Raw genomic sequence first — 21,597 nt, 5'->3', positions numbered from 1 at the left:
GCATTTTGACAGTTTACCTCCCGCCATAAGGTTCACCGTTTCCAGGACCTGTAACGAGCGTATCTGACGCATCGTGACTCCCCTGTCGAGGTGCATCGGCGTCTCGGTACTATTGCTTCTAATGCATCTGACGAAGTGCGGTCTAGCGTGAACTAGAGTCCTCAGGAGATTGTCTAATCTCGTATGAAAGTCCTGCGTCAACGTCGATATTGGCTCGTCTCCGTTTAAACTGTAACAAAGAACACGTGCTTTTACTTTCTTCTCTTAATTAAGTTTTATAGGCAATAATTAAATAAAGACGTAGATACTTATATAAATAATTTACGTCACAAAAAATTAATTGTGCACGCATCTCAAATTAATTACCGACAAAGATTTTTTCAGCAAATATGTCGGCAATTTTTGCAGAGGAAGGAAAAGAGAAATAATTTAAAGTGAATAAAATAATTTCCTTAGTAAAAAAATATTATTAATGCTTAATTTATATCATCGATTACTTACAGATCAGTGTGAGAGGTTGGCGATATACGGAAACTGACACCCCTCGGCACAGTGTCGCTCGCGTATAATGCTTTCAGCTCGCTGCCAAATAGATGCGTGGCGAAGCCGAAACTGCAAGTGTGCTTGTAAAAGACCGCCACCAAGTCATCAGGGACGACATCCTTATTTGTATCTTTAAAAATGAAATTATTGAATTGAATAATTGCAATTTATTTCTTGTATTTACTCGATTTAGCCAATTCAATAATATTATGATATTGAATATTATTGGAATTCAATATTATATTATAGTATGTATAATAATATATTATTGATTGCAATAATATTCAATAATATTATATATAATAATAATATAATTCTTGTTATTACACTTCAAGTATTAATCATGGAGTTCATAACATCGTGAAATATAATGAGAGAAATTTTACACACCGAGAAAATCCGAAGCATCGTAAGTGACTCTTCCTGCAAAGTGCTGAATACCGAAAGACCTACAGTCGACGGTCCTCGGTTCGAATAGTCGAGGATTCTGCTTGTGCTGCACCTTTACTTTGGCGACGTAACTTTCGGCAGTCCCGTGCATAGAACCTTCCACATCCAACATGCTTAACAATCCGGTACGCTATAAATAATAGGCGTATTAACAATAGCATTTTTTAATAAATAATCGGAGAATTTATATAGGCAAAATTAAAAAGGATCTTATTTTAAAATACTAATGTGTTGGAATTTAAGAATTCAAAAAATTTAAAATCTTTATTTTATCGACACAATTTTCTCTCGTGCAAATAAAATATTTAAAAATTACATTGAAGGAAAAATAATTCCTTTCAAGAGATTAATTATTTATATTGAGAGTGATAAAGTGTTACGCGAATAATGATTTTCATATTCGATATAGGAAAAGGAATTTACCGAAGAGTTTAGAAAATTTAAAACCTTCATCTCATCAACACAACGATCTCTCATAAAATATTGAAACATTACATTAAAGGACAAACAGCTATTTTCAGGAGATTAATTATTTTATTGAGATTGAGAGAGTGTTATGTGAGCAACGATTTTCATATTTGACACAGAAAGAAGAATTTACCGAAGAGTTTAGAAAATTTAAAACCTCCATCTCGTCAACACAACGATATCTCATATAAGTAAAATATCGAAAAATTACATTAAAGGAAAGACAGCTGCTTTCAGGAGATTAATTATTTTATTGAGATTGAGAGAATATTATGTGAGCAACGATTTTCATATTTGACACAGAAAGAAGAATTTACCGAAGAGTTTAGAAAATTTAAAACCTCCATCTCGTCAACACAACGATATCTCATATAAGTAAAATATCGAAAAATTATATTAAAGGAAAGACAGCTGCTTTCAGGAGATTAATTATTTTATTGAGATTGAGAGAGTGTTATGTGAACAACGATTTTCATATTTGATACAGAAAGAGGAATTTACCGAAGAGTTTATAAAATTTAAAACCTTCATCTCATCAACACAATTTTCTCTCACATAAGTAAAATATTGAAAAATTAAATATCAAAAATTATATTAAAGGAAAAACAGCTCTTTCAGGAGATTAATTATTTTATTGAGATTGAGAGAGAGAGAGAGAGAGAGAGAGAGAGAGAGGGAGAGAGAGTTATGTTAGCAACGATTTTCGTATTCGATACAGAGAGAGGAACTTACCAGGGAAGAAATGAGATCAATACATGGCACATTGTCAACATAGTCAACTTCAACGTCGCACCGGATGCCTTCGTCGCGACAGCTCTCGATGGAGCTTTTAAATATGTGAGTGTTGTAGAAGTGCTGCATCGTCTCCGCGCAGAGATTGATGCAGAGATGTTCCAGCTGGCTCGGTTTAGGATCCTCGAACCCGAACATGTCCAGGATGCCGATGAAACCGTCCGTAGCGTGTCGCACGGCGTTATTCAGGGCGGTCATGCTTCTGGATCCTGTTCCTCCTGAAAAATTCTCAGCCTTTACTTTATTCATCACACTAAAAAATAAAAGATCGAAGCCATAATTCTTTAAAGCCTGATACACGTAAAAGATTTCTTTCTTGAGACATCTTTTTTATTGGAAAACTGATATTCCCTTTTTTAAATGTAATTATTGGATTGTCAATTACAATGATACCTGTTTCGAATTTATTCCATAATAAGCATAATAAGATTACGTCGATCAAATGTTACTTGCAAATTATCAAATTACTATCGAGAAAAACAGAAATATGTTGCAATAATTGTTGTAATAAAGACCTGCCGAGCTGCCCACTGTGGAAGCATGTTGGCTGGTGACCTCCGCTTGATTATGGACGGATTCGTTGGAATCGGATGAGAGGGTACCGAGAGTCGAGCCGAGTCTCTTCAAGCTGTTGGCTCGTCTCACGATTGTGGCTACGGTGCGGCAATAAAGCGCCTTTGCTAGCGAATCCCTGGTCATGTTAGACTGTGTAAACAAACATCGTGTGTTCAACATGGTCTCGATGTTAATACATGATAATACTTAATCGCAGTGCCGAGCAACTTTTTAATGACCCTGGCTCTTTTGTGATTTGCAATTCAAAGCAAATTTGCGATTCAGAGAAAGCTTGTAGCTCACTTATGTTTCGACCATATTTCGTTAAATAATACATAAAAGAGAAATTAAAAATTTTGCTCCAAAGCATCCTCAAACTTTTCGCAAACGAAGTATTAAATTAGGAAAAATAAATAAAATTGAAAACAGAAGAATCTAAGAATGTAATAGTCGTTTTATCTTATAATTGGAGAGATTACAGAGTAAAGGATTTATGAAAAAGTTAACAAATTTGACAAATTTAGTGATCCAAATTTCCTTAAAATACGAGGATTGAAAGATGTAACTATCGGAGAAATTAATATAAGAAAGTAAGAATGATTTACGCGAAAAAAATTTTTTCTCTCAAATTTAAAAAATCCAAGTATCTAGCATCACGAAAAATAAAGTTTTCAAAGTTTTAGAGATTCTAGAGAGAATCATTCGATCCCAGCTCGTAATAAGATGGGATGGAGTTGCTCATCACTGTCTCATCTCATCAGCAGGGTTCTATAACGGTACCATGTTAGCGTCACAGACGGATTTAACGAGCTGACCGCGCGCGTTGTGAGTCCTCGAGGTGAGTCCTCGCAACAAAGCTGGCGGAGGAACTCCCAGGAGTGCTGCTACAGAGGACAACTCGTTCTCGCCAATCACGCCTACCTCCACGCTAGGACCGTCCGTGAAACCGACGTTTCCGAGTATGAGCACTGCCGCTAATACTCTTACGACGTCCAAAAACGGGATGCCCAGAACGCCTGAGCAAAGAATGAAGAATTATTAAACCAGGTTTTATAAAAATTAATTGAATATATTTTAAAACAATTTAATTAAATAAAAATAAATAAATAAATATATTAGAAATAATTAAATAAATATACTAGAAATAAATAAATTATATCTTGATTCAGATTTAATTGCATTTAATTGAAAAAAGCTATTTTATTGAATTTTACGCGATTTCTTCTGTACAGCTGACACGTACCTAGGCAGGCTTTCCACGCTTGAAATCGAATGGCATCCTCGGCTTCGTCCTGTCGCGTGTCACCGTGTTGGAGGTATCTCAAATTTTTCAGATTATATCCTTCCAGATTTAATTTAACTGCAAAAATGGTCAAGATGAGTATTTTTACTGCGTGTTGTAATAAATTAAATTAACAGAGTATCATATATATTATTGGTGTACCATATCTGTCACAATTAATTGTGCTATTACCTCGCTCGTCGTGAGACAATCCGGCCAACATCTGATAAAATATATGGTAGTTTTTCTCGTCCGGCAATGGTCTGATTACTCTGGTCTGGTCTAAGAAGTAACAATGAATTTTTGTCCTGTACAAAGCACCATCCGTTACCTGAACCTCGATAAAGTGACCCTGAATATAACAAATCATTCTTGTATTAATTAACATGAAGTTGTATTGTCTTTATACAATATGACTACTCTTCGTGTACTATTTGTGCTCGTTATTATTTTCATATTATTTCTAATTTTAATATATTGTTACCGATTTTATATAATCTCTCTTTTCACAAGCTACCCTTCTCCTTCTTCTTTCCTTCTCCCGCTATCTTCTTCTATCTTATGCATTTTGAAGGGAAGCACTTACTATCCTCGAGCTCTCCGAATTTGTGGCGGTTTTCGCTGAGCCCAAGGATCTCAGGACCGTGAAGGCTGCCGCTAGATGTTTGAAAGCGTCCGTTTCCGGTCCGCCGCCGGCGACGTCGAAGAGTTGCCTAAGTAACAGCATTGAAGCGTACGTTTTTCCGGAACCGCTTGTTCCTGCGTAGGAGGAAATTCTAGAGATTTTATTCTTGAAAGGGAAAAGAGGAGAATGAATCCACCAGGAGACTTACCGGAAAGGATAATCGCCTGCGGATATCCGGTCTCCGATTGCTGCCTCACGGCTTCCTGGACAACCTTGTTCAGTTGAGGCGCTAATGGTACCGTCCTGGTGCTCGTTAAAGTTAACGGATTGCCCACGTCTGTATACGGATTCACGCAAACCAATATGGGACCCACATTTGTCTAGAAAAATATTTTTTTTCCTCGAATAAATTTATTTTCTGACAGAAATCGCATTTTTTTGACAATATCGTTAGTAAAATTCATTTTAATCGATTTAAATTTAATTTAAATTTAATTCTATTAAATTTAATTTTATTTATTTCATTAATTTTAATTTAATTTGAATTTAAATTAATTCAATGTATTGTACATATATACATAATATATAATACATGTATATTTATATAATTTCAATTTAATAAGATTTTTGTCTCTTGATTTTTGTTTCTTGAAAATTCGTACCTAAGATGTCAAATTATTTTGCTCTTATCAATAATAATTTATATGAGAATAATCCCTAATTTACAAGAAAAATATTCTTGCAGTTTATTAATCTTCATATAATATTGGCGGAATTTCAAAATTTGTAAAAGTCCTCTTCCTCAAACCGTTACTAGGATGTAATTAATTTTTTAATCTTTGTAGCTTAACTCATACTTAATGTTCTTGGAATTAAAGAAAAGAAAATGAACGAATAAAAAGCGGCCTCAAGTGTGTGAAAATTATTGGAAACGGAGGAGGGAGGATGGAACCAGTTTCTTGTCGAAAATTGTAAGATGGGTGGCGGAAAGAAGATGATCGAAATCTGCGTATGCGAGCTGCAAACAGATCACGCACCTGTGCGTGCACTGCCGATAATGGGTGAGAGCGTCATCAACGGCGAAGAAAACTATCGTGATCTCGATCATTAACTCCCAAAAGTGCAAACGATCGCTTTAATACACAGAAATGGAACATAAATCAACGGGCGTCGTTTAGGAAAATTTTCAGATAATGTGCGCTCGAACTGCAATTTGAATAATATTTTAACGAAATGTTCCTCTTCTTACATTTAAATTTGCTCATTATTATATAAATAATCACATGCATAATTATTCTGCAATCTACGTCGACAAGACATTAGAGAGATTCGTAATCTATAATTAATTTGTAATCTATATAAACTGAATATTAAAGTTCAGAAATTGAGTGAAAGATTGGTCAACAACTTTTTCAGATTTTACTCAAATATCAAAGTTCAAGTCTGATAGATTGCATAATGAGCTTGCGTAAATATATGATCAGTTTGCTTCTTGTGGTCGAAACGAGGTATCCGATCGATCACAATCGATGAAGAAAAAGGTCCTCGCTCGCCTGAGGAACCCAGATCACGGAAAGGTTTCTCAATAGATCGTTTAAATGAAGAACAATCGCGAAGAAATCGAACGCTTCGTGTAAAAAGTCAAACAGCCTGTCCTATCATGATGAATGACATGCGAAACAAGTTATCAAAGTGACAAGTGTAAAAATTTATTTACAACAAAAGAAATTGAATATAGAATTAATTTAATTAAATTTAAATTAGTAGATTGCTCGGAGACAGCTTGTAAGAAATTATAATTTTAAATAATTATTATTTAGGGACAAATAATAATTTTTTTCAACATTTATCGCAAAATTTGCTAAATTGGTGCATTACCTTCTTGCATACATATACAGGGTGTTTCTTAATAAGTGCGAAAAATTTTTGGAGATGATTTTCTTTGTGGAAAATTAAAGGGGATTTTTCATATAAACATTAAAAAGTTCTAATAAAAAATTGAATAGGGGTTGCTAGTTTCATCCCCTTATAACAATACGGAAGGAAAAAATATTAATAAATAACCTTTTTACTAGTAGAAAATATCCACCTAATTTCATTTCTTTAACTTGTTCCAAATTTGAGAAAAAAATAAAAACCTAACTTTCACTCCCATTTTTAGAGGAATGTAACTCTACAGGGAGAGATGTAGGAGTATATGTTTATATGAAAAACCCTCCTTAATTTTCGACAAAGAATCATCTCCTAAAATTTTGCGCACTTATTAAGAAATACCATGTATATAATTTTTATAAATATGCTTTTTAAAATTCTTTTCTATCCTAGTTGTCTTAATTGATTGCTTGATTGGAGACCATCGAAATTGAAAGTTGTCGGAAAGCAATCAATTCAAGCTCATCGTCGTGGAAAGCATGGTTAACTGGAGTAATCCTAGTCAATTATATACATGGCACGATGGGAAATGTATGAGAAGTAAAGCCGGCCCGGCCGATCGCATCATCGGAATGCGAGCGTGCGTGCCACCTGTGCGTGGGTTTCCTGCGGCAGGGTGGCATGCACGAACCAGCCGGGGAGACGGGGTGAATTCTTAATGACGGCATATCGGCCGCGCGGTGTGTTTGTGTTATTGCGGCCACCAACACCAACACCGACTCGCATATCGCCCCGTGTACTTATGAATATGATTCGAGACCGCCTCTTTGCATTCCGCCTCGGCACAGCCGCGTTGCATTCGCGCACGGATACATTACTTAGTTTGTGTGCACATGCGCGTATATGTGCGTGTGTGTGTGTGCATGTACACGCGATACTCGTGAATGTTAGGTCTCTCTGGAATCTTTGGACCTTTAGAGCGTAAGATTGCGAGAGTTAGGAAGCTGCAGCTACTGCAATCGGGATTCATAGTATGTACATTCACGCGATATATTTAACGCTACATGATTATGGTTAGGTGATTTAATTCACTAGACACCATGCTACAAAAGTGTGATCTAGAATTACCTAGACACACGGTTTTGCATAATTAATTTTCTGTACAGTTACTCTATCCAAACAAATGACCAAAACCCAATCCTTATACGCGACAGACCCATTTGGTGCATTTTACTTTACTTGTCATTTTTTACTTTGAGAGTCTTTTATTGAAATATTTGAAATTTTTGAAATATTTGGAATGTTCAAATTTTGGGCAATTTATCTATTTTAACTGGTCTCTCTCTTACATGGTACTGTTTGGCGCAGAAGCGAGCTTGAAGGCACTTGAGTACTGCATCCTCCGTGAGAGGTCCGGGTAGATGAATGAGGTCGTCGAAGGCCGTGGTGGTCGCAGGGCCGGGCGAGGGAGCGCTGGCTTTCGGAAGGCATCGATGCTGGCTCTGGTTGCTCCTCGCGTTCTTCACCTCGGCGATAATGCTGGAGATCGGCGGCGACCGGAGGCATCCTAGGGCCGTCACGCATGACACTATCCCATCGTCGGGCACTCCGTTGTGCCGTTTCAGGGGATCTAGGTCTGAACAGGTCGAGAAAAAGAGTTAGGGGGCTCTGTCAATTACTCTTGCTATATTATTGGGTTCTTTATCGTCAGCATCTACGAAATTTGCACTTGTCTAGAAGAATGAAGACAAATTATCTTCACGAGACACAATAAGGGGACCTAGTAACTTCTCTCCCACTAATAAAAAGTTACATGCGACCGGTTAATTAATTGATGAACAGAGATCCTCTGTTATCATTTAAACTTCCCTCATGTAGCGTTAGACAACCGTAGATGTCGCCTAACGGTACACATCCCGCGATCGTAGATCTATAAAATCCAGTTACGAAGTCAAGAGCGTGCATGGGGGAACATGGAGATATCCGTGAGCACTAACCAGATATTAAATTATTGGCTGCGGTCGAGTTATGGTTGAGCGCGTTCGCGCTGGCGTGATTGACATGCGGATGAACGATCGCGGAGGCCGTCAGCGTGTGACCCGCGGGATGACCGATCCCGTGGGATACCGGGGCGCCGCTGCCAGGTGGCAGGGTGGTCCTCGGGGGTACCGCTGGTGCCGGCGAGGGGGGTGCGCCACCCTTCTCCGGACTCTTCGACAGGGGCCCGGATGTGCCATTCGCCGGACCTGACGCGTTCCCCGGTTGACTTACGTGCAGCCGGTTCCTCAGGGTCACCAGTTCCGTGCTGAGGCTCCGCAGGCGCTGCTGTAGGTGCACCGCTTCGTTCGACGAGGAAGCATCTGCGGGAAGCAAACCGGGACACGTCTTTGAAATACGATGTAATGCTACCTCGTATCTTATAATTTCACGTGGTGAGAAATTAAAGTTGCTCTTTTCGCTGAGTATTGGTGTGATTGACATGATCACTCCTTCATTTAAAAATTCCTATCGAGCTGGAAATGATGCAGTTTAACAGGTCATGAAGGGCCAGAGATTTTTGCTCGCTTCATTCGTAGTATTTTAATTAGCGATATTTGTTGATTTGACACTTGCTAAAAGTAATTTGATTTGAAATAATTATTATATATTAAATTGCGATGATCATAGGAGAATTCTCGGAGAGTCATGTGGTCAAGGATGTATATCGATCTCTCTACCTTGTGTTACATTCTTTCTGGTCCTGCTTTGCCTCGTGTTCTTGAGTTCACCTCTCATTATCCTCTTTATATCCGTCACGTGTGCGCGCATCTCTCGAGTGGCCAATCGCGCTGCTCTTCGGATACCGTTAATCTAAGATACAATAGTGGATAAGTCGAAATGAAGGAAGGCTGCGCTCTCGATGGAGAGATGAATTTCTCTCCGTCACCCGAGGGAAAAAGCTGAGAGCTGCTGAGGTCGATCGTATCACGTGACTGACCAGTGTGCGTTTCTCTCTGTCGTTAATATGACACGTCAAGGGATCTGACGTTGACTTTTCCGAAAGAAATTTTATAAAGTGCAAATCAAAATTTTTAAAAATAATTAAATGGAATATAATTAAAAAATGGAATTAAAAATTGGAAAATAATTAAAATGGAATTAAATAAAGCTTGGGAGCTGTGTTTCTTTTTCGAGGAATTTCGGAAAATTTTGAGTAGATAATAAATTATAATCGATAAATTAAATTTTTTTATACAATTCAAATAAATCTCTTGCTTCTTTTTAGAGGAAAAAAACGTGATGAAAAACGAAGAGGGAAAGTATCATTGATACAATTTTAAATTGTTTACATTATAAGATAAAAAAAACTAATTATAAAGCCATAAATTCATTCTTTTTCTAGTAATCTTTCGGTCTACGAAGGTAACCGTGTAATCTATAAATCTAGCAATGAATTCTACATATATTAACATTATGCATAAACAAAGTAGATTATAATATTAATTATTTATTGAACGCTTTCATCACAATAATTTCCATTATTAATTTTCTCTACTAATTTATTATCAATATATTATATATAATAATATTATCTATTTATAACATTATTATCTAAAACGATTAAATCTGACAGTTCATGTCAATTATTTCTATCTATAAGTGAATTTATGTATCATTCAAATGATCTCTCTTTCCTTCTCTGAAGAAATTGTAACCACAGCTTAAATTAATCAAGAGCAAACTTGATTTTCTCTGAAACGGCTTTAAATTCTGTTCTTTATCTACAATGATTTTTAGATTCTCTATTAATCGCAATGCTTGGAGATTGTTCCGGCACAATTAATAGCGCTGAAAAATTGCTCGAATGTCATATCGCACATATTACACAGCATGTTTATTCTCTCCTTTGCAGATAAACTACCTACAAACGCTCTTAATCAGATCGGCGAGCGAGTTAACTAGTTGAGATTATCAGCGACCTGAAATCGCGTCAGCGTCTCATCAGCAGTCCTCCATTTGATCGATTCTAAGTGCGATCGAAAGTGTTCTCCGGAATGTCGCGTTCCTCCAAGACACGTTTTCCTTCGTTTTTTCCCCTTTTTCAGGGAAAGAGAAAAAGAGAGACGCTAAACCTCCTCGACCGAACGACACACGATAACCCGGTGCTTGATTCGCATCGGGAAACTGGTCTCGTTGCTCGATACAACTAACTTCCGGATACGGGATTAGTTACATAACCGGTTTTGGAATCGCGAAGTAAGTTGTTTAACGCGTGCGGTGCTTTATTTGCGCCCAGTTCTCGCCAGAGAGCCGATTCAATATGGGATTATTTCGAACATTCCGCGTCTTTGTGGATTATGATAATGCTCGCCGATGTCGAATCGAGGTAAACGCATTCAAAGGGAACCATATTACGGCCGCAAGGATTGCACTTGCGCTATAATCGATTGTAATAAATGTGTAGATAAATATTCCAAAATTCGACATTTTATAATAGTATGGAATTAAATAAGAAATTAAATTATCCTTTTCGTAAGAAAATGACATATATGACAATCACAAGAAATTAAGTGCAATAATGACCGATATAAAAATAGAAGCTGACATGCATGATTTTATTTTGTGTGTCGAGATGATTATTCTCTAAAACGATCCTAATAAATTTAATCGACGTGCAAAAAATGTCTAAATGAATAAATCATAATAAACGATAATAAATGGCAGCGCAAGAGCGGTAAAAATCTTACTTTTCAAGCACCCTGTAATATAGCGGACAGGTCCTACTACGCGGGAATTAAACTGCGCAGGTACCTTTGGGAGCTGAACGCTCTCCTTCGAAGAAAACAGGTTCTTTTTCGTCTTATTCTTCTCACGGCACCGCACGCCTACACTCCATTCATCGTAACTCTTTCGACTAATGTTTCTTCGACTTATATCGGCGTTGACCTCTCCTCTCCGTCCTCTATTTTATATATCCCTTTCTGCGGGTATTAATTTTTCCTTTTTTTCAACACTGCGGATTTGCAGTTATCCTTGAATCTATAAACAGGATTTCTTGTGTTCTTCGAATCTTTATGAATCCTTCAAATTCAGGGTCTCTCACGTATGTAGGTTTCAAGAATGTCGGTCTCAAATATTTAGGTTCCACTAAACTGTCTTTATCAAGAAGTTGCGTAATCTCGCATTTCAATTGTGTGTGTCATGTAAATAAGACAATTTTCCTAATTACAATTATTTCCATAAAAATATGGTTTCTATAATTTCTAAATTATTATACTATTATACTATTTACATTTATATACAATTTCTTTATAAAATTAAATTTTCAGGAAATAAAAAATATATATTTATACATTTTTATATCAACATAACATATATTTAATAATAAAATTAAATAAATTATTTAAAATAGTGATTAATCAAATTAATATATCAAATAAAGAAAGTTCAATAATTTATAGTTATAACAAAGAAGTAGAAAATTATTAAAATTGTGCATAACATCGAAAACAGCCAATTTGAAAGGAATCGGTGGAAGAAGAGGAGAAGACGTTTTCTTCTCTCTTCATCCTATCTCTATTCTTTCAAAATGTAAAAGAACAGAAATAGGATAAAAAGAAGAAAAAACTGGAGTACCTGTCTTAAGTGCCCTTGTGCTTTGACACAGGTAGCCAGATAACGAAAGAGGCGAATTAATCGCGGGAGGTACTCTACATTTCTCCCTTGCGCGCTCAGATTACCAAATCGCGGCGAAATTAATGGCGACACCCTCACGTATGTCGAAACTTAATTCGTAATTAGACACGGGGGAAGGCAGGGAGGAGGGGGCTTACCCTAACGCGTGATCCATTTATAAATTTGTGGTCAAATGGCAGGATTCTTTTCTCCGGACCATTCGCGATGTACGCCTCGATGGAATTTTCGACATAAATGTTGTATAGTTCGTCTCTTGTGACACATTAAAAGTTGTTCGCCACAATTTCCTCGAGATAAAATATTTTTTGAACTATCTCTAACATTATTAAAATCACAAAAATGAATTAAATGGGGTTGTTAAATAATTTTTTGTCACCTAAAGGATAATTCAAGGAAGCTAATCTTTTAAAGCAAAACTTTTAACAAACTAGGTCGATTTTACAGCTACTTTTCGCATACGTTAAAAATTCTACATTTCGTCTCTCGTGTTACATACTTAAAAATATCTCATTAAATTAATAGAGATGCATAAGCGAGATGCGCGCACACGAGATGGTCCAGAAGAGCATTTCGGTAAATTGCAATTTCTATGCATCGCTTTATGGTACACCTATTGAAAAGCAAATAAATTTCGCGTATGCTATCTCCACTGGGATGGACAGAGGCGATAGGATATACGAGATAAATAAACAGCTGTCAGATCTATACATGTCGGGTCTTAATAAAATGATAATTTCCCACGGTACCAATTCACCGCGAAACCTTGCGAAATGCGGTGCCACGAAGTGGCAATAAGCGTAACGACTTTGAACATTATGAAATCAAGAAAGCTTATATAGGATAACGTCGAGTTCTCATCTCTATTCACGGCCAGTCCTATCGAATATTGTTTACCATTAATTGTTGGCTCGGTTAATTGTTATTTTAAACAATTTTAATTGTCAAATGTTGCTATTGTAGAGCGATATATTGTTATATATGTAGCATATTTTTCGCATAACGTGTCTCGTGACGAAGACTGGAAATATTGGAAACATTAAGTGTTGCTCACGTTGATATCATTGTTTGATTTGTTCGAGTTAATGCGCATTCACGAACGGGTCGCAGCGTGACCTATGCACATTGTCTACTTTCGTGTTTTTTACATGCACGTTTTTACGCCCGCAGCGCGTGGGCAGAACGGTTGCAGCTGGATGCACTGCTTTAGGCCATTGCTTCGCATAAATCTCAGTAAGAAAGGACCTTTTCTCGCTTATTATGTAACAAAAGGTGCTTGCTTTTTCGAGATTACGAGATTTACATAATTATCTAAATGTCACCATTTGTGCTGCTTCAGAGCTATTTTGGAGAACAAGACAATAATTTCTTTTTCTCATGAGAATTGTAATAACTCAAAATACATTATCCGAATATTATAATTAATTTTCATCTATTATCACAATAATAATAATCTTTTTATTTATGAGATTTTTTTCAAAAATTATGCAAACGTTATAAATTTCTCAAATACACTCTTTCTCTTTCTCTTTAAAATTAAGATTATTGAATTATATACACGATTAAACATTTTTATTTAATTCTTACTTCTTGTATAATAATTTTCTGTTCCTCTTCTATTATTTTTTTTCTAGAGTTTCAACTGTCCTGTGACCTTGAGATTGCTTCTGACAACCGGTCGACTACTCGCATTCTTATAACCTTAAGACTTAAGGCACTAATGCTTATAAGGCAATAGGCTTATAATAGTTCTTAAGCTCATAACTAAACAATGAATTTCCGATACGAAAAGAAACGCACAAATTTTTATCTATAAGTCAAATTTATCATATTTAAAGTTTTTAAATATTTTCTGTTTTTTTAAATTACTTATTAAAAATATTTATATCAATCTCAAAAATAAATAAAGAATCAAAAAGAGAGAGAGAGAGAGAGAGAGAGGGAGCAAAATCAAAGATTAAAATATTGAAGGAGAATAATAATTAATTTATGCACACGCAATAATATTCATAATATATATATATATATATTATAATATTTATTATATTCATAATATACATTATTAATATTGCATAATTGTATTATAATGATTAAAATAAATTAAAAATATATAGCAATATAAATTATCTCTCAGGGGACTATAAGGCATTCTTATGAATATTGCGCATGCTTCTTCTAATTACAACATCTTACAACATAGTCAATTTCTTGCAATTTTTCGTGCGCGACGCGGTTAATGACGGCAAAGAAGTGGAAGGTATTTTAATTATATCTTGCCCCCTCTCTCTCCCTCCGCCTAATTACTCGGGAAGCCCGTAATTGTGAAGGACGCGCTATAATGAAACAATAGCTGTAAGGGTGTCCTAGACGGCAGAATAATGACGCTTCCGAGTTGGGAAACAAGCGAGTGAAAAAGTTATCTCGATCTCGGGGCGCTTTCCACATTTCTTCTAAACTCCTCCCGACGCATTTAGTGCACTGTCTAAGGTGTCTAAAAATCTAGCGTTTGCATTTCCACGCGAATGACTTCATTGACATTTACCACCTTAAGGAAGGTTTGTAAAAGAAGCTCTCAAAGATTTGAAGAAAATGTCTCGAATATATAATACATATAAAGAAGTATATTTACAATAATTTTATATATATAATTATATGGGAAACATTTAAAATGTAAAATTATATGAAAAACATTTCCTATAAAAATAAATAAATAATTTAACTAAGAAATATTATATTATATATATAACTAAGAAATATTATATTATATATATAATAAATAATTTTAAACTAAGAAATATTAAAAACAAATTTTTAAATAATATAGATGACATTAAATATTAAAGAATCTTAGTAAAATTTATTAATTTAAATTGACTAAATATAATAATTTAAATTAAATATATATTGATTCAAAGTTTTGAAATTAAAAATCTTGTCATCTAAAATTATTTAAAGAGTAAGATTTATATTTATAATTTCCATCTTGAATTGATTTTAATTTGTCGAAATTCTTATTTGACTTTCAAATCACAAGTGCCCGAACATTACTAATCGGAAATAATCAGCAGTAAATTAGTATATACATGCGTTAGCAATAAAGTTACATGAATATAAATGTTTATAGTCGCTTAATGTACACGGTGTAAATTTCTGATTCCGGAGATCGCGTAAATTTTTTACGAGAGATTTTAACCTCTCGGGTACAGTTAAGAATGCTGGAAGGTAATCAAGAAGGAACAGCCGTGAAGATATAAAGAAACTGTATTACTTTAACTGTAAAGCGTAGGCAACTTTTATAATGACCACCACAACTCTTCATCTTTTTAATATGGCAGGGTTGTAGCGAGTATTTTGAGCACCCCATTTCCTGCGTTAAAATCTAACGAGACTTTAGAACACTCTTTAAAATTTTCATTCCTGAATAAAAACAAGAACTATCGATTAAATATTGCAATTTGTAAAATGTAAAAATTTAAATGTAAAGGATTATAAAAAGAAAATAGTGAGTAAAAATATATTTGCGTTTTTGAAGAAAAGCTTTTTAATTCTTTTTAATGCAGTCTTTCAATATTTCAAGAAACCAAAAATCCAGGAATACATAAATCATATAAGAGATTAAAAAAACTTTAAACAGATATTTCTGCGAAAATTCCGAAATTAAGAATCTTTGATAAGAAGATTTTATAGATGATAAAAGTCTAAATTAAAACTCGAGGACTGCAAAGATTTCAAGAATGAAAGGAAGGACATTCTTGATCATTAGAATCAACAGGAGGATACTCTCTGTCGCAGCTTTGAAGCTTTGTACCTTGCAGCTTCTTCTCGGTCTCCCAGAACTTCTGCAGCTCCGTGAAATACTTGTCCAATATGAAGACTTTGGAGAGACCGAGGGTAGCCATTTCAGGCGTTCGGAACTTAATCTCGTTCAAGAATTTTCCTCTCCCCCTGAGACTTCCCTTTAGATTCAATCGAACGTTTCTGCGGGCCTAACGAGCCATATCACAGAACAACTCGGGATTTCCGCGTCTTCGTGTCCTCGGCGCACTCGTCACCGCACTCGCACATCTTCCACCGGTAAATCAGCCAGCAAAATCGGAGACACTCAAATTTATCATCACATTGCACTATGTAAAATATCAGTTATACTCGATCCGAGGGTTTATACACTAGATTTTTCTCTTTCCCTTTTTTTGAGAAATCAAAAAGACCTTCTGTCTCGAAAAACTTCGCAAAAGCGCGTAAATCAACGAAATTGTCGGAAAACGCAGATAAATTTCATTGCACTGACACTGTCGCGATTTTCTACGAGCGGCAAACCTTGTCAAACATGAGGCAACACGCACTTTCGGGCACGCGAGGAGCGCCGAGCCATCGCGTTCAACTGGGCGTCATTGTTGCCTGGGACCCACCTTCTGGGCCTTATTTCTCCTAAAGCGCCTTTGCCGTAACTCCAGCAGGTAAGAGCCGCGACTTACCTGGTCCGCAGGTAGTTAGATGGAAGGCACCACGGGCACGCCGAGATTCAGGATATCTGTCGAGCGGAGTTGGAGGGAAGAAGGGGGTAAGGAAAGGTGGGGAAGGCTGGTCTCTCCGACTGGACCGCTCCGTGTGAGGCTGCGGAAAAATGGCTGCGGCCCTAGACTTACCTTAGGCAGACCTCCACGATTCACTGCGGTTTATCGCGCGTCTTGCTAATCTACTTGGTGGACCTTAAAACGAGAACCGGATCCTCGTAAAGAAATTTAATGACAAGTTTGGAGATCCAACATACATATTAATTTAAATAGATTCGACAATTCGCGAAAGAGAGAGATACCAAAGCTTTAAATCCAGCAAGAAGAATGTAAAATAATTAATAAAACCTTATTAAACCTTATAAAATAAATAAATAACCTTAATTAAATCCGTTTCTAATCAGCTGTCTTCAATCGCCAAGTGTGCGCCAATTGTCGATCTTTTGTGCCACTCGAATGTGAATTCGAGACATTTCTAAAGTAGGCATCCATCCAGTTCTTTAAGTCACTTGTTGCTTGGCGAGTATTCATCTACTGACAAGCAGCCATTGAGCTGCTCGATGAGCGCGACACGTGATACGTGTCACCTGACCTATCTACCCGATGAATGGCAGCTCGCAAGGTAGCCAGGGTTGAAGAGCGATACAAAGTGAAAAAGACACACGGATCCGAAGAAGGCTTGCGCTCATGTTTCGCCGAAAAAAGAGAGGAGACAAACGAAGCTATCGATCTTCGCGGCATTCTCGGAGCGCCCTTGCTCCCTTTTTCGTCGGGGGCGACGAAAGGAGGATGAAGCAGGAGAATTCGGAGGATGGCACATTCGAGGGAATCCCGAGCGGACGTTCCGAGCGGGCGCGTTCTGCCTTATAATTTTGATCTACAGCCGCGAAAGGAATCCAGCATGGCTGTGCATCGGGGCTTACCCCGTGTGTATGTCATAAACAATGTTACATCGTCGTTGCGAGAGAGGAGCGCTTTCTCGCTTTATCTCCTCTTCCCTTATTGCCTCGCTCGTTCCTCATCTTCCCCCGAGTCTAGCTTCCCCCCTCCTGGCGCAATGGGCCTGCTGGGGCCCGCTTCTCCTCGCTCCGTACGATGCGGGCGGGGAGGGGAAGGGAGTGAAGACTTCGTAAGTGGCAACGCGGAGGGAGGAAGACCCTGGCAGGGGCCGACGACCACTATGAGGTCCCACCATGCGAGTGCGCTCGCTATCGACAAGTATATTGCAAGAAGTTACCTCGTTGCGAAAGTAGATTCGGCGCGAACACTGGATATTTAACATGAATAAATCTATTTATAATGAGATGAAGATTAATTGTGTCCTCGAATGAAAATTCTGAATCATATATTTATATATAAAGATGAATGTGACGTGACATTTAAGATTTTAATTTGAAGTTGCTCGAGTAATATTAATTATTAATTTTCAGATTTTTATAAAATTTATTATTTTCTTATTAAAACGGATATTAATAATACAGTTACTTGAAGAAATTTTTTTTTCAAAAGAAATTTTTTCGCGTTTATAAATTCCAAAATTTTATAATATATTTTTCTCTAGATAATTTAAAATTCTGAAATATAAATTTACACGACTTTATTAAAGTCCCATTAAAAAATTTGAAAGTTGAGAACTCAACATTTCAGACTCATTGCGTGCAATCTAAAGATTTATTAAAATATAACTATTTTGATATTCAAACAACACGTGGGAATCGTAAATTTAAATGTAACAAATCGAGGAACTGCGTTGAGCATTTCTGATGATTCGATATAAGGCCCAACTTCTCTCGGCTGGAGGAGAAAGGCAACCAGAAGGAAGAGGATTTGTTCTTTGCAACGAAATTCAAATCTCTGTAGAAAACCGGTTTCAACGTGAATGAGACGGAGCCGAGTAGAAAACAAGCTTATGGGGCCTCATGCAGGTTCGGTTCGCGCTAACTTTGCGTCGATAAGGTAGACGACGTTATACTACTCAAGTGGGCCCGTAGAACTGCTAGCACGATCTGGCGAGACAACCCGAAGAGTATGGCTCTGCTTCGGTTGATACTTTATCGTTCTTCAAAATAAGATCTTCGAGGATCTGCTCGAACGATGTATTACCGATCCAGAAATTTATCCTTCTTTAGAACTTTTTTACAAGGGTTATCGATATAGCTCTTGTAAAAAAAAGCGGGATCTTGAAGAAACTTTCTATGCGATCGAAGAGCATGAGACTAAAAGATCAAGTATGTTAAGCAATTAAATAAATAAATAAGGCCCAAAAAATTTCAGTAATCTTTATGTCGTTATGTGTATTTAAAATATAATATAAAAAATTCAAAAATTGTATTTTAATATAAGCTCTATATAAAAATTATTCATACATACTAGAAAATTGATACACATTGATAATTCTTTTTTACACGTTGTATTAATTTATACACTTAATTAATTTCTTATATTTTTTATTAAACAATGTATATCTTTTTATTACATCTATCGTTTTATAAATTTATATTATTTCTGGGAAAGGGAATGCAAAAGTAATCAAGTAATTTTCAAATTTATCAGCTAATAAAAGATGAACATTGGCTAATCTTCCAAAAACAATTTATATGATTCTTAATAAAATGGCTTGTTTAAAAATAATCACTGCTTTAATTAAATTTGTTAATTAAAAGATTTGTCAATATAAATATTTCAGAGACTCACAATCAACGCTCTTTTATCAACTTAACAGCAACACATGTCACATCAATAATATAAAATGAAATACAGTGATTAAGGGTGAGTGTAATTTTTAATTTTTCTTTTTTCTTGTGTTTGTTTGGAAGAACGATAGAAATTAGAGGCAGTTAACGATAGAAATTTGAAAGAATCTGATGATGTAGGAATAATGGATCCGCATTCACTTGGCTGAGTTGAAATGAATGAAACGAAAAGGACTACGGTATCGCGGATTCGTGAGACCTTGAGGAAACTCATGGGCCCATCCGTCAGCGGCTGACACCGGACCAGATACGTTTTTGTCTTCCTTTCTTTGTCTTTCTTTGTTTCTGATTCGCCGGTCAGCATCCTACGAGCGAGGGGATCAAGATGAAAAATTCTCGAGGGAGAATCTTATACAATTAGAATGGTAAAAAGATAAAATATAAAAATTTAGAGATCGCAAGCAATTTCAAAGACTGCAATATTATCAGGAAACAGAACGATTAAGAATCTGGACACTTAGAGAAATTCAAGTATCAAAGATTAAGAATCTAGAAAATTTTCAAAAATAAAGTTAATTTAAATCTTCTCTTTCCAAAATTGCAGATTTTTTTACGAAGATTCAGAGGTCGAGCATTTTGCAGATCTATAAATCTTAAAGGACAATCTGCTGATGTGAATTTCCGGGATTGATTTCTTCATTTTTTATCCTTTTGAATCCTACGATTTTCCTTTCTGCTTTCTCCTTTTTCCTCTTCTCTCTTTCCCGGAACTTATCTTCTGTTTTCGTCTTCCGTAGATTCTGGTTTCAAACGCTTTCACCCTCTTCCCTCCTTTCTTCTCTCAAGCTGTTCCATCTCCTCCCTCTTTGCTCTTTTTTTTGATCTTTTCTTGATACAGACGTTATGCTTTCTGACCCGGCTCCATTCCTTCCATCCTTTGTGCATCTTCCTCCCTCGTGGTGGTCCCGAAGCCGTGCCTTGCTCGACGTTTAATTGGATGAATAGAAGCGACATCAAAACATTATTCGCGTAACAATGGTGATCGATGTGATTTTTCTTTTTCGAAAAAATAGCAATTTAAATACAATGTAGCGCTTGTGTAACGTTATTTTGCGGACGAGTGAAGCTTAATTCACTACTTCTTTGTTCAAACTTGCACAACTTCCAGTCCGATAGGAAGCAATTCGACATTGTTACAATAAAGTTTTACTTTTCATCCCATCCTAGTAAATTCACGAGTTAATTTTGCGAGCTGCCTTCGCCCTCGCTTTATTCAAAACATGTCAATCTATATTCTTGAAAATCGAAGGATGTTATTGATTCAGCCGTAATTTTTCAAGCGTGGCTAAAAGGAAAAAGTTGCCGCGACATAATGACCTTGGGGATTTTCTTTCCACGACTAAAATCGAAAATCCGAACGATCCATCATTCGACGTCACCCCGCGTGCGAGACACGGCGCGATATAATTTGTTCGCCCCATTACATATTGAAAAGCCGTGAAACCCGATCGGTTAGTCTAGCGGATCTTAAGGGATTACACTGGTGACGAAGAGACGCGTCTCATCGATCGCGATACAAGAGATATCCTCTGCCGTCAATCCGGAGGATTATTTTTCTTAGTTGCGTGACGCAGGATCAAGAATATAAAAACAGCCCAATTATAGTTGCTGTTATTGCCCTGTCGATCTTTCTTGCGAGCCAACTTAAATCGAGACTTTCGAAAAATCTCAATCCTAGAGACTCGAAGACTTCAATTATCAGGGATCGAAAGGTGACGGAGTAAGATGCGATGTAAATTGGCAGAGTTTCCAGCTCAAAACAGGTATAAGTATCCTCTTCGCGAGCTTATCTCCTCTCCCTCACCGCAACTTTGTACGCGAGCAAACACTTATTTGCAATAATAAACAAGAGAGCTGCTTAAACGCTAAACTTAAAGGGGAAGCTAAGGAAAGGGGGGGAGGTGACAGGAGGGGACAAACTAATCGGAAGGCAATAAGGTCGCCTGTGCCACTTCGGCGAGCGCGATACGCGATTATGGGAACGATTGGAGTTTATATCGAGAAGCATGGGTGATGGGAGAGACGCGTTATTAATATTATACGAACTTGAGAATACATCGAGGCTTATCT

At 36.6% G+C, this 21,597-nt stretch overlaps 1 protein-coding gene across 5 annotated transcripts in view; it reads right to left on the bottom strand.

Moving 5' to 3' along the window:
* Dachs (unconventional myosin-IXb-like dachs) overlaps positions 1 to 21,597 on the bottom strand; it is a 48,917-nt gene that overhangs the window by 2,354 nt on the left and 24,966 nt on the right. For 2 of the 5 annotated variants that reach the window (XM_083093564.1, XM_083093566.1), the window contains exons 3-14: positions 8,585 to 8,947; positions 7,937 to 8,223; positions 4,924 to 5,095; positions 4,677 to 4,849; positions 4,283 to 4,442; positions 4,052 to 4,168; positions 3,589 to 3,824; positions 2,769 to 2,958; positions 2,194 to 2,471; positions 934 to 1,123; positions 502 to 673; positions 18 to 229 (exon numbers count right to left, since the gene is read on the bottom strand). In XM_083093564.1, the coding sequence (XP_082949690.1) occupies positions 18 to 229; positions 502 to 673; positions 934 to 1,123; positions 2,194 to 2,471; positions 2,769 to 2,958; positions 3,589 to 3,824; positions 4,052 to 4,168; positions 4,283 to 4,442; positions 4,677 to 4,849; positions 4,924 to 5,095; positions 7,937 to 8,223; positions 8,585 to 8,947 (2,550 nt within the window). Of the gene's footprint in view, positions 1 to 17; positions 230 to 501; positions 674 to 933; positions 1,124 to 2,193; positions 2,472 to 2,768; positions 2,959 to 3,588; positions 3,825 to 4,051; positions 4,169 to 4,282; positions 4,443 to 4,676; positions 4,850 to 4,923; positions 5,096 to 7,936; positions 8,224 to 8,584; positions 8,948 to 9,304; positions 9,438 to 16,068; positions 16,765 to 21,597 lie in introns of those variants that run through there. The other 3 variants (XM_083093568.1, XM_083093567.1, XM_083093569.1) reach the window with 3 other exon arrangements.

Source organism: Camponotus vicinus, unplaced genomic scaffold, assembly GCF_025532165.1.
Source record: "Camponotus vicinus isolate PSW18456_S1 unplaced genomic scaffold, iyCamVici1.0 SCAF_3, whole genome shotgun sequence".
Taxonomy (NCBI): domain Eukaryota; kingdom Metazoa; phylum Arthropoda; class Insecta; order Hymenoptera; family Formicidae; genus Camponotus; species Camponotus vicinus.
The sequence above is the reverse complement of the archived record's forward strand: the minus strand, read 5'-3'. Positions and strand labels throughout refer to the sequence as shown.